Source organism: Borostomias antarcticus (assembly GCF_949987555.1).
Source record: "Borostomias antarcticus genome assembly, chromosome: 15".
Classification (NCBI taxonomy): Eukaryota; Metazoa; Chordata; class Actinopteri; order Stomiiformes; family Stomiidae; genus Borostomias; species Borostomias antarcticus.
The window spans coordinates 5,901,614-5,918,287 of NC_140248.1; the positions used below are offsets into that span (position 1 = coordinate 5,901,614).

General features: G+C 47.6%; 1 protein-coding gene across 2 annotated transcripts in view; it reads left to right on the forward strand.

The window, feature by feature from the left end:
* Positions 1 to 1,762: 1,762 nt before the first annotated feature.
* LOC311319059 (major histocompatibility complex class I-related gene protein-like) overlaps positions 1,763 to 16,674 on the forward strand; it is a 31,632-nt gene continuing 16,720 nt past the window's right edge. For both annotated transcript variants that reach the window (XM_084450507.1, XM_084450508.1), the window contains exons 1-3: positions 1,763 to 1,899; positions 12,304 to 12,570; positions 13,966 to 14,244. In XM_084450507.1, the coding sequence (XP_084306633.1) occupies positions 1,851 to 1,899; positions 12,304 to 12,570; positions 13,966 to 14,244 (595 nt within the window). In that variant the 5' untranslated portion in view covers positions 1,763 to 1,850. The remainder of the gene's footprint in view (positions 1,900 to 12,303; positions 12,571 to 13,965; positions 14,245 to 16,674) is intronic.

The window sequence follows — 16,674 nt, forward strand, 5'->3', positions numbered from 1 at the left end:
TGGACGGGTTTTAAGAACTTAAGACAGAAACCCCCCTAGCCGCGGATTCAGGGTCTGTCCCGGGGCTGTGTCCCCCCCCCCGATGGGTCCGACCCGTGAACCGGTGAGGTGAGGACGGAGGCCAGCCAAGCCGTCTTCTGCCTGTCCTCTCTGGGACGGTGGGTCAAGCAGGTGGGGAGGACAGTGGGGGCGGGAGGACGTCTTTCCTCCCTGCCGCTCGCCTGCTTCACATGGACGTCCTGCAGGGGGCAGTGTGGGGCCAGGTGCCCAGGCTCAGCGCAGGTGTAGCACCTCCAGGACTCTGGGCCGTCGGCTCCCCCTCGGCGCGGGGCAGGTGAGGGAGGAGGCGGGGCCCGGGGGGGTAGGGTGGCCGGCTCCCTCCAGTCCGTCGTGGAGTCGCCGGTGGGACCCGCTCGCCATCATCTGCTCAGTGACCTGGTAGGTCTCCAAGGCGTCGGTCATCTCCTCCTGGGGGCAGCCGGGGGGAGGAGCCTCAGGCATCGGCCCATGACCAGCCGGTCGACCGCGCAGCCAACGGCGGGTTAGGCGGTCTAGCTGGGTCACCTGGCCGCGTACTAGTCCACGTAGGTCGATATCCCAGGAGTGCCATAGCTGGGCTCGGACCTGAGGGTTCACCCCGTACTGGGCCAAGATGGCGGTCTCCAGGGTGTGGTAGTCCGCCGCTTCCTCTTCACCCAGGTCATGACGAGCCCTCTGTGCTTCTCCGGTGAGGACCGGGGCCAGGATGGTGGCCCACTCTCCCCGGGCCCAGTACTCACGGCCCGCCGTCCTGTCCAGTAACTCCAGGCAGGCCTCCATATCGTCCTCCGGTCCTAGCCTGGGGAGCAGCTGGGTCGGGGGGGTTCTGGGTGGGGGAGCCGGACTCAGGCTTCTGCTTCCTGTGGCGAGCCGGTTGAGTCCATCCTGTAACTGCGCCTGGGCCTGCAGCAGGGGGGTCACAGCGTTCTCCAGAGCGCTCATCTCTGTCAGGGTTGTGCTGGACTCCTGCAGGACTCACGCTGCCCACCTCCTCCACCACCTGTGGGACACCGAGGGGGAATGCAGGGTGGAGTACAGCACCCCGGTGGAGTCAGGGGGAATGCAGGGTGGAGTTCAGCACTGAGGTGGAGTCAGGGGGAATGCAGGGTGGAGTTCAGCACTGAGGTGGAGTCAGGGGGGTGCAGGGTGGAGTTCAGCACTGAGGTGGAGTCAGGGGGGGTGCAGGGTGGAGTTCAGCACTGAGGTGGAGTCAGGGGGGGTGCAGGGTGGAGTTCAGCACTGAGGTGGAGTCAGGGGGGGTGCAGGGTGGAGTTCAGCACTGAGGTGGAGTCAGGGGGGGTGCAGGGTGGAGTACAGCACTGAGGTGGAGTCAGGGGGAATGCAGGGTGGAGTACAGCACTGAGGTCGAGGTTAGCGCCGGGATGCGTTTATTTCAAGACCGAGATATCAAACAAAGGGGGAAAAAAATTAAAACTAGAAATTTGGGAGCCAAGGTTACAGTATGTTGTACTACTCACTCCCCTTATATGAACTTTGAAGAAAAGTCCTGTAACTTTAAACTGTATCATGGCTCCATGGAAATGATGGCTTCATCTGAATGTTACTTTCAGTTTCCTTATCCAACCTGTGTAGCTCTGTCCACCCTAGATACTACTGACGATCTACACTTATCTTAATTCCCATTGGCTCAGCCTCCGCAGAGAACATTATTTGTTGACACGAGGGACAAGGCTGCTCATTTGAGACCAGCGGTTCTGAGAGCTGAGAACATGTATCTGCGAACTACAGTAATCAAGTAGTCTAGTCGATGTAGGTTTTGTTTTAAGATATATCCAACGGCCAAATGAAACATGAAGTTGATCATCTCGCTTCTTCTGGGAATTTCTGGAGCGTATGCTGGTCAGTAGACTGAATTAAAGTTTTTCTGGTGGGCATGTTTATGTTAGGCCTACGGTATTTATTTTCACTTTAAATGTGAAAGTGAAATAGTTAAAGTACTGTAACTGTCAGCTCAAATAAGTTGTGATCGTTGTGAATGTGATGTTTTTGATCAAATCTGGGGCTGTTTTAGATTAATAGGCCGATTCGGGTCGGATGATGCGACACCTAGACTATAGAGCACGGGGGGGGGGGTTATAACAGAGATTTATTATTTCTGACTTGGCAACCCTGCCCATCATTTTTCAAATGAATGAGGTGATCAGGATACATGACACTTACAGTTTTACCCGCCTGCCTCAGGTGAGGGCTGCAGGTCACGTGGACAGATATTCTTCCATCAGCGGTCGACTCGCGCACGGTAGACTTCACCCTCCTGCTGCACCAACACAACAACCAATATAGACATGCAGCAACCAACACGAGCAGAAACTAAAAGAAAGGAAAGTCTGAAAGGAATTTCAAACTACAAGTCCCGCGAAACTATTGTTATTTTTAGAAATGTGAAGTGTGGCGTGTGAGAGTGTGAACTAGTTGAAATGCGTGTGTCTCACGGCCAATGCGTGAGACTTGGCAACACTGTTCAGAAGCTGAGAGGTTTGGGACAGGCCTATGCTGCTAATGTCTGATCTCTCACCAGACACACCCAGGACATGAACTCAGACAGAGGAACATTTGTTTCATTGTGATGTTCAGGTTCATATTTCTGGTGGTTGAGTGTGAGGATATAAGCAGGGCTGCACATCATTAGATCTTGTGTGATGATAGCAGAAATATGATGGGATGCAAAGTGCAGGTGACCTGTTGAATGTATTCCTAGTTATAGCCAGTAGATGGCATCGTTATACCAGACTCAGTATCCCTCATCATCATCATCATCATCATCATCATCATCATACTCTGATGGAAGGCCATGGTGCATTGGTTCAGGTGGATGCTCAGATGATACTGTATGGTAACCCTGGTAACCCATAATGTAATTTTGTAATAAGCGCAGTGTTGCCTTCTGTAGCTACAGTGGTACAGTAATCAGTTACAGTGGTACAGTAATCAGCTACAGTGGTCCAGTAGTCTCTCTCTATGTAATCATCAGTGGTCCAGTAGTCTCTCTCTATGTAATCATCAGTGGTACAGTAGTCTCTCTATGGGTGGGGCTTCATATCTCAGTGGACTTAAGGGTCTCTGACTGATGATTGGACAGGTGGACTTTCAGGGGGCGGTCCTACTAGTGATGATGATGAATCTGCTTTCTCATCCCATCATTCCTGAATGGGGGACGTGGAAGAATCCCCTCCCTGTCTTAATGCAGTAAAACAAGGTGGTGTGAACCAGCCAAGGAGGCGGCTGTGGCTCAGTGGTAGAGCGGGTCGTCCAATGATCGCAGGGTCGGCGGTTCGAATCCCGGCTCCTCCTGTCCACATGTCAAAGTGTCCTTGGGCAAGACACTGAACCCCAAATTGCTCCCAATGAACAGGCTAGCACCTTGAATGGCAGCTGCTGCCATTGGGGTGTGCATGTGTGTGTGTGAATGGGTGAATTAGAGGCCTTCATTGTAAAGCGCTTTGGATATAAGTCCTGTCATTTCCCATCCCATGACCTAAGAGACAGACAGATATCAACCCTGCTGATCTTACTTCCTGGTTCAGGTGTCACTACCAGTCCTTTGTTGACAGGAGCCACAGAGGTGCTGGTGAACAGACAGGCCAGCCAGCCAAGTGACTGAACCACGTGATTTCTCAGAAACAGCGTCAGGGGGGATGACAGACTGCTGCCTGTAGGTGGCGCTGTGACCCCGCTCAACCCTCGTCTGGTTGGCAGAATCTGAGGGTGTGTTTCTGATTGTGCTGATTTTGATCAAGGGACTATCCAGCCATGAAGGTTGAGCTGAGTTCACAGGTTTAATAACTGAACAATCTGGATGTCCCTGCTGGACTCACATCCCACAATGCTCTCTGAGAGTTTGAGAGTTCCAGAACACGGCCCCTAAATCTGAATAGAAGAGGTGTGAATACTGGTGAGCATAGATGCTATGGTTGGTTGGCCCTTTAGTCCATGCAGAATCATCTTCTGGTTTACATGTGAACCAGGGGCTTCAGTTGACCAGAGATGAAGTCCCATTATGACAGAGTGACTCATGAAGAGTAACAGACATGTTTCAATGTTCTGTGTTCCTCTCAGCTGTGAGGAACGTCATGACAACTCCATGATGTGACAGAGTGTTGACGGCCATCTCAGGAGTGGTAGAGGAACTCAAAATGGAGGAGGACCAGGATGTGATGCTCACCTCAACATAGCCATCTCCACCCGTGTGTGTGTGTGTGTGTGTGTGTGTGTGTATGTGAGAGAGAGAGAGAGAGAGAGAGAGAGAGGGAGAGAGAGTGTGTGTGCGTGTATGTGAGAGAGAGAGAGAGAGAGAGAGAGAGAGAGTGTGTGTGTGTGTGTGTGTGTGTGTCTGTGTGTGTGTGTGTGAGAGAGAGAGAGAGAGAGAGAGAGAGGGAGAGAGAGTGTGTGTGCGTGTATGTGAGAGAGACAGAGAGAGAGAGAGTGTGTGTGTGTGTGTGTGTGTGTGTGTGTGTGTGTGTATGTGTGTGTGTGTGTGTGTGTGAGAGAGAGAGAGAGAGGGAGAGAGAGTGTGTGTGTGTATGTGAGAGAGAGATTGTGTGTGTGTGTGTGTTAGGGCTGCTCGATTAATCGGATTTTAATTTAGATTACGATTTGGGCTGTCAACGATCATTAAAACTAAATAATCGCCATAAAACGATTTTGCACAAATCAAGCGCACCCTACACTGCAGAGCTATACTGCGCTTGACCCCTCCCCCACCCCCCAAAGCCCCAAAACAAACACTTTAGTTCAGAGCGAGTTGTCAAGCGAGGCGCACGCATGCTCCTCTCGAACAAAACACGACAAGAAGAAGATTATGGCAGCAGAAAGAGAGGTGGACAAGAGAGCTAAAACAACGTCAGTGGTGTGGAAACACTATGGGTTCGCGGAGACAGATTTGGACCAAGTTGACACGGTGTGTAAAATGTGCTACGCAGACGTAGCCGCCCCTCAAAGCAGCCCTTCTCAGTCCCGCTGTCACATTCCGCTCTCTCATGCAGACAACAGTCCTTTGATGGTCCATTCACTTTGCCGTCAAAATAAATCGGTGTCGGCCTATTTAGGAGAGGCGCTCATATTTACAAGTGTCAGATACACATGAAACTTCACTTACCTAAGCAAAAGGGTCTATTTTAACAAATGCTGGGTTTTGAAGCCTCGGCGCTACCATTAAATAACTTATTTAGACGCGTTCTGTCCTAGTGAAATTATTTTTCCGAGGTAGTCTTCTTATGTGGTGGTGGCGGGGCTTTGAAGCTTCTTTATTTATCAGTTTTGGCACTTTTATTAATTTATTTATCAAGGTCAAGGTTCACTATTTGTCTCCCATGGGAGAAATGTATCTAATCCAAAGAACATTGTTAAAAAGAAAAGCCACTGTCAACATTTAATAAATTAATTGTTATCAAAGTCAATAATTTGATTTGTTAAGAAAATTTGTTAAGAAAATGTTAAAACTTTTGATTAAAAAAAAGAATTCAATGAATAATCGTGTTAAATAATCGTGATCTCAATATCAATCAAAATAATCGTGATTATGATTTTTGCCATAATCGAGCAGCCCTAGTGTGTGTGTGTGTATGTGAGAGAGAGAGAGTGTGTGTGTGTGTGTGTGTGTGTGTGTGTGTGTGTGTGTGTGTGTGTGTGTGTGTGTGTGTGTGTGTGTGTGAGCGCTTGTGCATGTATTTTCCAATCCTCTGCAGCATCATGGGGTATTCCTGGTGTGTTTTCTAGTTTGACGCCATATCAATGTCATCCAAAGCCAGAGTCAGCATGGTTCTGTTTCTTCAACACAACAATCAGCAGCGTTTAGTTGAAGCTTCATATCATTTGACACTACTGGTCATGTTTCTTCCCAAACTGTCCCACTGCGTTTTGAACGTATCATTGTTGATCTTTTTAATGATCTGTAACGTCCAACACTACTACTTTTTATTTCTCTTTCATCCCAAACAAGCCAACAATTAGATCTCCTAAATCATCCTTCATGTCTTTAATCCTCTGTCATGCTCATCCCTTCCCACCACCCAGGAGTTCTGTCATTGAAGGACATGTGTGTCCACTCCAGGGCTGGACAGAGTGGACGAGCCCCACTATGTCTTAGTTCATCACACGACCACTAGTGGTCAGACTCCCCTCTGTTCCCAGAGCACACTGACCAACACTCCAGCACTCTGACTTGCTGCTGTTTGTATTGTGGGTTGAACTCCAGCTAAACTCATGAGTCAGCACCCCAGGGAGAGAAAGTGATCCTCCATTCATACCACACAGAGGCAGGTTTGAACCCCAGACCCCCTCACCAAAGAACTAACTCCCTTCACTCTCATAGCTTCTAGACAGTAGTTCAGGCTCTGGCTTTGGCAGGAGAACTAAAGCCATAACTCAAGTCCCAGAGGATTATTCATTGCAGGGATGCGGTCACTGAGCCACCTCTGTTACACCTCCAACACAGCAGACTGAGCAGCGTGTGTTTGAGGAGGCCAGGGCAGACTGCTGCTCTACTGCAGGTGTTCATGCTGACAGTGACTTTATAACACATGGAAATCTCCTCCTCCCGTCCTCTGAGGATCAACCTCACCAACCTCAGTCTGATCTGACCAGCTTTGAACCAATGAAGAGGAAGTCACATGATGTCTAGTAACTACACATAGTGTGATCATCTATATTCAAGTCACGCACACACACACACACACACACACACACACACACACACACACACACACACACACACACACACATAGTCTCAGAATACTTGAATGGGGCACAACATTCTTCTCTCATTGATCACAGTAGGTCTGAGTCCTCAACTAAATGTTATTGGTGATGAATTTGAAGACGACAGATACCAGTTAATAATGAGAGTCATTTATCCCTGAAACACACAGTCTGTTCTTTCATGGTAATGATAGTAAAAGCTCTCAGCTCAGCAGAGGGAAGCTGTTTGGGACGCTGCTTAGACTCCTGATCTCACTGGAACACAACGAGTTCAGACACATCCAGTTGGTCATATTGGGTTATTATGTGCTAATTTAGTCAGAACCAGTCTTTCTTTTAGTTGACCAGGTCCTAACTACAGGTGCATCCCAAAAAATTAGAATATTGTGAAAAAGTTCATTATTTTCCATAATTTAATTCAAAAAATGAAACTTTCATATATTCTAGATCCATTACACAAAGTGAAATATTTCAAGCCTTTTTTGTTTTAATCTTTATGACTGTACAGTATGTTCAGTATGTTCATTTATACACTCAGTACTTGGTGGGGGCTCCTTTTGCACAAATTACTGCATCAACGTGGAGCAACATGGAGGCAATCAGCCTTGAAATATTTCACTTCATGTGAAAGGAATCTATAATATATGAAAGTTTCACTTTTTGAATTAAATTACGGAAAAAAATGAACTTTCCACAATATTCTAATTTTCTGAGATGCACCTGTAGTAAATTCAAGCGAAGTCAGTTTAACTGTGCTTACTCTGAGCTACTGTCAGTTTGGATAGGCAACCTCTGCTGCTTAGATTTCACTGACGCTCTGCAGTTCAAAATCCCATTGGCTTAAAGCAGCGCGCAGTAGTATCAAAATCCCATTGGCTTAAAGCAACACGGAGTAGAATCAAAATCCCATTGGCTTAAAGCAGTGTGCAGTAGAATCTAGTCTCTGAACCTTCTGATCTCTTTCCTCATTAACGTTGAGACGCTAGAGAATCCAGACGCAGAGAGACTTGTCTGTCCAGTTCAGATGTGTTCTTCCTTCCACCAACTTCACTATGAAGTTGATCATCTGTCTTCTTCTGGGAATCCATGCAGCACATGCTGGTCAGTAGAACCTCTTGAGTAAAATTACAGATGACGGCATTTTAGAATTCATCGTTTGTCTTTGTTATTTGTTATTTCACTTAGAGAAACGCTTTTACGTACAGTATATCTTCATGTGTTGAATGGATGTTTTTAATATGTTTACTGTACCATTTGGAACCTTTAGTCCAGCTGTTGCAGCTACTATAATGTACTTTCAAATTCCATGGACTTTGAAATAACCCTCTATTTGTGTAATATTATGCCATATTTTCTTGAATCTGGTTGAATAGTTGACTTCACTTCCAATATTTATTGTCAGCCCACAATGACCACTAGAGGGCGCTACAAATGATGAGAGCCAGTTATGATTGGATCCCAGGAGTCTCAGGCAGCTGTGTAGCAGTGTTATGAAGGCATGGTGCTACTAAACACAACATTATCCCATTTTACTTAAGAAGTGTTGTGTCCATCACAACATAGACAGGCTGACTCAGTGAACTCTTACTTTTATTGATCCTTTATGTGTGTGTGTGTGTGTGTGTGGGCATAATGTGTGTTTGTGTACATGTGGATGTGCTTGTGTGCGTTTGTCTGTTTGTGTGTGTGTGTGTGTGTGTGTGTGTTTGTGTGCGCGTGTGTGTGTGTGTACAGTATGTGTGTGTGCGTGCGTATTTAAAAGCGCTATATAATTGCAGTCAATGGCGGACTGGCCATCGGGACGCTCGGGACGAATCCCGATGGGCCGGTCCTCATCCAGTGGGCCGGTGTGGGCCGGCCTGGTTGCTGTGAGTGAAATATTCAGAGGGGATATTCCCGCCGCTAACTGGCCCGGCCTGCTGTACATGACCGTAAATGCCCCCCTTCCCCACTCAACAAATCACACGAGCACCCCCCCTCCGCCCCCCCTTCCCCACTCAACAAATCACACGAGCACCCCCCCTCCGCCCCCCCTTCCCCGCTCAACAAATCACACGAGCACCCCCCCCCCCCCCCTTCCCCACTCAACAAATCACATGAGCATGCCTGCCTGCCAAGGAGGACCCATAGAGATGAGAATACTGTGTCTCTCTCTGTGGAGAAGTCAACCTTTCCTCTTACCAGACCCCAGAGACAAACTCTCTCTCCTCTGTCTGTACTGTCACTGCAAGCAGGGGTGGAGACTCTTCAGCCAAGCCTCAGTACTTCATTAAAGGTTCAATAGAATACTCATAAAAAGTACAGGGTTATAACTAGAACTAATTAGTCTTGGTAGTTATTGATGTTGACCTGATAATCTCTTGTTGACACACAGACAGACACTTCTAGTGTCACTTCTTGATGGGCTGACACCGCTGTGTTTAGGCAGCAATGTTTATCTATTCTAAGTTACACAAATTTGATTCTATATACTGTAGTGTCCCCTGTCTCAAACATATGATTATTGAATATAAGAGCAAAAGAGAGAAATGTCTGTCAGCTAGCTAATCACGGCTTCTCTGCGTGACCTCTGGACATCCAAGTCCTCATCCACCCCTGAAGCACATGTCCAGTGTGTTTGGTTTCATAGTGAAACAGTAACTCAGCAGCAGAGTGAAGCTGTTTGAGACGCTGCTGTGTTCAGACCTGATCTCACTGTGACAGAGAGAGCTGATGGGGAACATAGACTCATATGATGAATGGGATCCACACACATGGAAAACACATCCCATTCATCATATTTCAAGGTTTGCCACAGGCAAGATCCCGCACCTATAGACTCTTAAGTATCTATTATTATTATTATTTTCTATGAGTCGAGCACACCAGCCCTTTGTTGTTTAAGAACATAGACTCATACTCTGACTCTGACTTTAAATACACTATGAATGCTATATCTGCAGACTATTGATTTGGTCTTTGATTTCACACAAAAGTGATGATATTAATATTACTCTTTTGACAATAAATTGACTAAATATAAGAGTTCATGTGATTGAATAAAGGTCTGTCTAGTCCCATATCATGAGCTCATGTATGTAGACCAAACATCTTGTCTGTGTCCAGAAAGTGAGTGAGTTGGAGAACTTGAATGTAATGTTATTTCATATCTTTGGCTGAATAGTAGCAGACTAGAGGTGAATGTGGATAGTGGAAATGACTGGCATTTAAACATATCTTATTTTTACAGGTCTATTAAGCCTACTTGATTTGAATGACCATAGGCTACTTTATATCAGTTGTCTTTTAGAGATGTAGAATTCCTCCTCCAGTTGAACTGTTTGGACGTTCAGTTTTGAAAGCTAACCTCTGTTGCTTTGATCAGCCTAGTTTTGAGTGATGTCCCAGGACGTACCAACCATGATCACATCTCTACTGTCTCAAAGGGGTTCCTGAAGTGTTTAGCATGTTCATATTGTGGAGCCCTGTCTGATAGCAGCCTACATGTGGGCTGTGCTCACTGTTAGTTGTTTAGTGGGTTCTGTGTAACGGGTCTGACCCGGGGGTCCAAAGAGAGTCTCAGAGCAGGACTCCTTGATCCCGAGGGAGGATCTGTTCACAGGGAGAGGGGAGGGAAAGTGTGGGAGAGTGGATGGAGCGCTTGTAGTCCTGGAGGTGGGATGTGTAGTCTAGTTAGCTATGTGGAGGGTGTTATGTCAGGACTGTGGTTTACCAGTGAGGGCAGGTGATAATGGCTGGACAGGTGTTGTTTGAACGTGCGTGCGTCTGTCAACAGAGTCCAGTCCCAGATCCAAAGAGAGGACCGTGGGAGGAGGAGAGGGTGTTGAGAGAGAGAGAGAGAGAGAGAGAGGTAGAGAGAGAGAGAGAGAGAGAGGGAGATATAGATAGAGGGAGAGAGAGTGAGGGAGAGATAGAGAGAGAGAGAGAGAGAGAGGAAGTGAGAGAGAGAGGGAGATATATATATATATATATATAGAGAGAGAGAGAGAGAGATAGATAGATAGATAGATAGATAGATAGATAGATAGGGAGAGAGAGAGGGAGAGTGAGAGAGAAAGAAATAGAGAGATAGATAGAGAGAGAGAGGGAGGGAGAGAGAGAGGGGGAGAAAGGAAGGGAGAGAGTGTGTGAGAGAGAGATAGAGAGAGAGAGAGGGAGAGAGAGAGGGGGAGGAAGAGAGGGAGGGAGAGATAGATAGAGAGAGGGAGATAGCGAGAGGGAGAGAAAGGGAGAGAGAGTGAGAGGGAGAGAGAGAGGGTGAGAGACAGAGAGAGAGACATAGAGAGAGACAGAGCAAGAGACGGAGAGAGAGAGAGCCAGACAGAATGACAACGAAAGACAGAGATAGAGAGAGGGACAGAGAGAGAGAGAGGCGGGAGAGAGAGAGATAGAAATGGAGATAGAGATAGATATAGAGAGAGACAGAGAGGGAGAGAGGGGGGGAGAGAGAGAGAGAAAGAAAGAAATATAGAGAGAGATAGATAGAGAGAGAGAGATGGAGGGAGGGAGAGAGGGGGAGAGAGGGGGAGAGAGGGAGAGAGAAAGAGGGAGAGAGAGGGAGAGAGAGAAAGGGAGATAGAGTGAGAGAGGGAAAGGGAGATATAGAGAGAGGGAGAGAGAGAGAGAGAGAGAGACAGACAGAAAGACAACGAAAGACAGAGAGGGACAGAGAGAGGGAAAGAGAGAGAGAGGGAGAGAGAGAAAGAGAGAGGGAGAGAGACAGAGAGAGGGAGAGAGATAGAGAAAGAGATAGAGAGAGAGGGAGGGAGAGAAAGAGAGAGAAGTGGAGGTGGAGGTCTGGTCAGAGGTGGAGGTCTGGTCAGGTGGAGGTCTGGTCAGGTGGAGGTCTGGTCAGAGGTGGAGGGTTGGTCAGAGGTGGAGGGTTGGTCAGAGGTGGAGGTCTGGTCAGAGGTGGAGGTCTGGTCAGGTGGAGGTGGAGGGTTGGTCAGAGGTGGAGGGTTGGTCAGGTGTTGGGGAGGCAGACTGGGACGTGCTCAGTGCCTCCCTCAACACACTGTGTACTATAGCTACTCTCTTTAATCACATCTCAGTTTACAGCTCAAGATGATGTTTGAAGGTTTTCTCTCTCTGTCTTCATGCTGTTCTGCAGGTTGGTTGTGTGTATGAGAATAAATGTGTTGACGTTTTTAAAATGGTATCTTAACTCAACATACTGTGTAGTTGTGGGCTGAGCTGCTATTTTCATTTTGTTGCATAAAAGTTGAATTTAAAGTAAAGTGATTTATTCATTACACCACAAACTAGGATTTATAGTAAGTAAATTGGAGTAAATTGTAATTGTGTGCTTGTAGCACACCAATAATGCCTGTCCTTTGCTAACAGTGACGGCATTGATAGTCAAGCCAGAAATAGCATCAGTGTTCCACTGGGTGGCGCTATTTCTCATCAAATAATGCCAAGATATCTTTCTGAAACAAGTAGATTTTAAACACACAAACTGCATTCAACAGACCTGCCTGGACATCATGTAGGGTTTGGCCAACAATGATCTCAGCATCTGCATGTGTTCCCCTTGTCTTCCTCCAGTGACACACTCCCTCAAGTACTTCCTCACCGCCTCCTCTGAAGTTCCCAACTTCCCAGAGTATGTGTCTGTGGGGATGGTGGATGATATTCAGATGGACTACTACGACAGCAACAACCAGAGGGCCGTTCCCAAACAGGACTGGATGAACAAGGCAGCTGAAGACGACCCTCAGTACTGGGAGGTGCAAACTGGTGTATGTTTGGGTAACCAGCAGTTCTTCAAGTACAACCTTGAAGTTTTGAAGCAGCGTTTCAACCAGAGTGGAGGTAAGCACCAGCCTTTTCAGATCAGGTTGGGTCTTTTATCTGCAGTCATGTTCACCTTTTACAAGGTTGATTTCACGGTGGGGTTAGAAAGAGCATCACTTGTGCCTCAGAACCAAGAACATCAGAGACGTCCTGAAGCTCCACCCAGCTCCTCATCAGAGCCTTCATCTGCTAACTTCAGCATCACAACGTTACACAGAGCAGGAGATGCAACCTGCTGCTGCTTAAATGAGGAGCATGTTAGTGTCACACTCAGGGTGGGAGTGTGTGTGTGTGTGTGTGTGTGTGTGTGTGTGTGTGTGTGTGTGTGCGTGTATGTGTGTGTGTGCGTGTGTGTGTGTGTGTGTGTGTGCGTGTGTGTGTGCGTGTGTGTGTGTGTGTGTGTGTGTGCGTGTATGTGTGTGTGTGCGTGTGTGTGTGTGTGTGTGTGTGTGTGTGTGTGCGTGTGTGTGTGTGTGTGTGTGTGTGGGTGTGTGTGTAGAACACGTCACTGTTGTATTTCCTAACTCACCAGCACCTCAACCAGGACCTCACCTGACTCCAACTGAGATAAAGTTCCCATAACTAACACACATGACCATCCATCCACACACACACACACACACACACACACACACACACACACACACACACACACACACACTCACCCCCCCCCCCCCCCCCCCACACACACACACACACACACACTCTCACACACACACTCATTCACACACACACACACACTCACACACACACACACACACACACACACACACACACACACACACACACACACACACAGTGAGCCAGTGCAGGTGAGAGTGTAGCTCCACACGGTGTCTCTGCTGTTGGAACTGACTGAACAGAGGCTCCTCCCTCACCTCTAGTCTACTCTGTGACATCATCACCTGTAGCTGATGTGTTGAGCGTTGAAGCGCCTACTGGCAGCAGAGGGTCACCCAGGTGGGGGCTTCCCATTGGTTGTGGATGAGGTGAGCTCCACCCCCTTCCCTCTAACAGAGCTTTGAGCGTCCGTTAAGACGCTATATAAATCCATCTACAGTGTTTTATTCACTAACACAGCTACCTAACACACACGGTCTCACTCAACACACACGCGTCATAGTAACACCACTCTACTGAACAACGGGCTACCTCCAGCCCTGTACATGTCACCATGGCAACATCAACCGGGGTAGATACACCCTCTCTCTGGGTTTCCATGGTAACGCTGCCGGTCTTGTCTCAAGTTGTCTGTCAGTCTGTGTGTGTGGTGTAGGTGTGACATCACACAGTAGAGAGAGAGAGAGAGAGTGTGTGTGTGTGTGTGTGTGTGTACTGTATATGCATTTATATGAAGAGATTCCATCTCTCTCTCTCTCTCTCTCTCTCTCTCTCTCTCTCTCTCTCTCTCAGGTGTGCACATATTCCAGTTGATGTATGGTTGTGAGTGGGATGAGGAGACTGGAGAAACAGAGGGGTATCGTCAGCTTGGTTATGATGGAGAAGACTTCCTCATCTTAGACCTGAAGAACCTGAGATACATCGCTCCATCACCCCAGGCCTTCATCACCAAACTGAGGTGGGACCAGGACAGAGCTGACCTTGAGTACAGGAAACACTACTACACCCAGACCTGCATTGAGTGGCTGAAGAAGTATGTGGAGTACGGGAAGAGCACTCTGAAGAGGACAGGTAGAGAATCACATGACCTCAGACTAATAACATGACAGGCTGATAACATGACACACTGATAACATGACAGGCTGATAACATGACACACTGATAACATGACACACTGATAATATGACACACTAATAACATGACACACTGATAACATGACACACTAATAACATGACACACTAATAACATGACACACTAATAACATGACAGGCTGATAACATGACACACTGATAACAAGACACACTGATAACATGACACACTGATAACATGACACACTAATAACATGACACACTAATAACATGACACACTAATAACATGACAAACTAATTATTGGGCTCTGAACCCGGACCCGGGACCCGTGTAGTGAGAATGTCTGTGTGAGGATCTGAGGGAGGAGCAGCTGGGAGGTCTGGGGTGGCAGGGAGGAGGAGGAGGAGCAGCTGGGAGGTCTGGGGTGGCAGGGAGGAGGAGGAGCAGCTGGGAGGTCTGGGGTGGCAGGGAGGAGGAGGAGCATGGAAGAGATGATTTTTGATTTTGTATATATTTTTTCTCTCTCCCTCTTTCTCTCCCTCTCTCCCTCCCTTTCTCTCTCCCTCTCTCCATATCTCTCCCTTTCTCTCTCCTTCTCTCCCTCTCTCCATCTCTCTCTCCATCTCTCCCCATCTGTCTCTCTTCATCTGTCTCTCCCTCTCTCCCTCCCTTTCTCTCTCCCTCTCTCCATAGAGATGATTTTTAATTTTGTATATATTTTTTCTCTCTCCCTCTTTCTCTCCCTCTCTCCCTCCCTTTCTCTCTCCCTCTCTCCATATCTCTGTCTCTCCCTTTCTCTCTCCTTCTCTCTCCCTCTCTCCATCTCTCTCTCCCCCTCTCTCACTCTCTATCCATCTCCCTCGCTCTCTGTTTCTCTCTCCCTCTCCCTGTCTCTCTGTCTGTCTCTCTCTCAATATCTCCCTCTCATCTCTCTCCAACTCTCTTTCCCTCTCTCACCCTCTCTCTCTCCATCTCTTTCCCTCTCTCTCTTATCTCTCTCCACCTCTCTCTCTTCTCTCTTTCTCACCCTCTGTCTCTCCATCTATCTCTCTCTCTCCATCTCTTTCTCCATCTCTCTCTTTCTCTCTCTCTCTGTCTCTCTCATCTCTAAATCTCTCTTCATCTGTCTCTCCATCTCTCTCTCCATCTCTCTCTCCATCTGTCTCTCCATCTCTCTCTCTCCATCTCTCTCTTTCTCTCTCTCCATCTGTCTCTCTCCATATCTCTCTCTCTCTCCATTTCTCTCTCCCTCCATCTCTCTCTCTTCATCTCTCTCTCCATCTGTCTCTCTTCATCTGTCTCTCTCTCCATCTCTCTCTCTCCATCTCTCTCTCCATCTCTCCCCATCTGTCTATCTCTCTCTCCATCTCTCTCTGTCTCCATCTGTCTCTCTCCATCTCTCTCTCTCTCTCCATCTCTCCATCTGTCTCTCTCCATCTCTCCATCTGTCTCTCTCCATCTGTCTCTCCATCTCTCTCTCCATCTCTCCATCTCTCCATCTGTCTCTCTCCATCTGTCTCTCCATCTCTCTCTTTCTCTCTCTCCATCTCTCCATCTGTCTCTCTCCATATCTCTCTCTCCATCTCTCCATCTGTCTCTCTCCATCTCTCCCTCTCTCCATCTCTCCATTTCTCTCTCTTTCCATCTCTCTCTCTCTCTCCATCTCTCTCTCCATCTCTCCCCATCTGTCTCTCTTCACCTGTCTCTCTCTCTCCATCTCTCTCTCTCCATCTCTCCATCTCTCTCTCTCCATCTCTCTCTCTCTCTCTCCATCTCTCTGTCTTCATCTCCATCTCTCCATCTCTCTCTTTTTCTCCATCTCTCTCTTTCTCTCACTCTCTCCATCTCTCTCCATATCTCTCTCTCTCCATCTCTCTCCATCTGTCTCTCCATCTCTCTCTCTCCATCTCTCTCTTTCTCTCTCTCTCCATCTGTCTCTCTCCATATCTCTCTCTCACCATCTCTCCATCTGTCTCTCTCCATTTCTCTCCATTTCTCTCTCTCTCCATCTCTCTCTCTCTCTCTCCATCTCTCTCTCCATCTCTCCCCATCTGTCTCTCTTCATCTGTCTCTCCCTCTCTCCCTCCCTTTCTCTCTCCCTCTCTCCATAGAGATGATTTTTAATTTTGTATATATTTTTTCTCTCCCTTTATCTCTCCTTCTCTCTCCCTCGCTCCATCTCTCTCTCCCCCTCTCTCACTCTCTATCCATCCCTCTCGCTCTCTGTTTCTCTCTCCCTCTCCCTGTCTCTGTCTGTCTCTCTCTCTATCTCCCTCTCATCTCTCTCCAACTCTCTTTCCCTCTCTCTCACCCTCTCTCTCTCTCCATCTCTTTCCCTCTCTCTCTTATCTCTTTCCACCTCTCTATTTCCTTCTCTCTCTCTTCTCTCTTTCTCCCCCTCTGTCTCTCCAT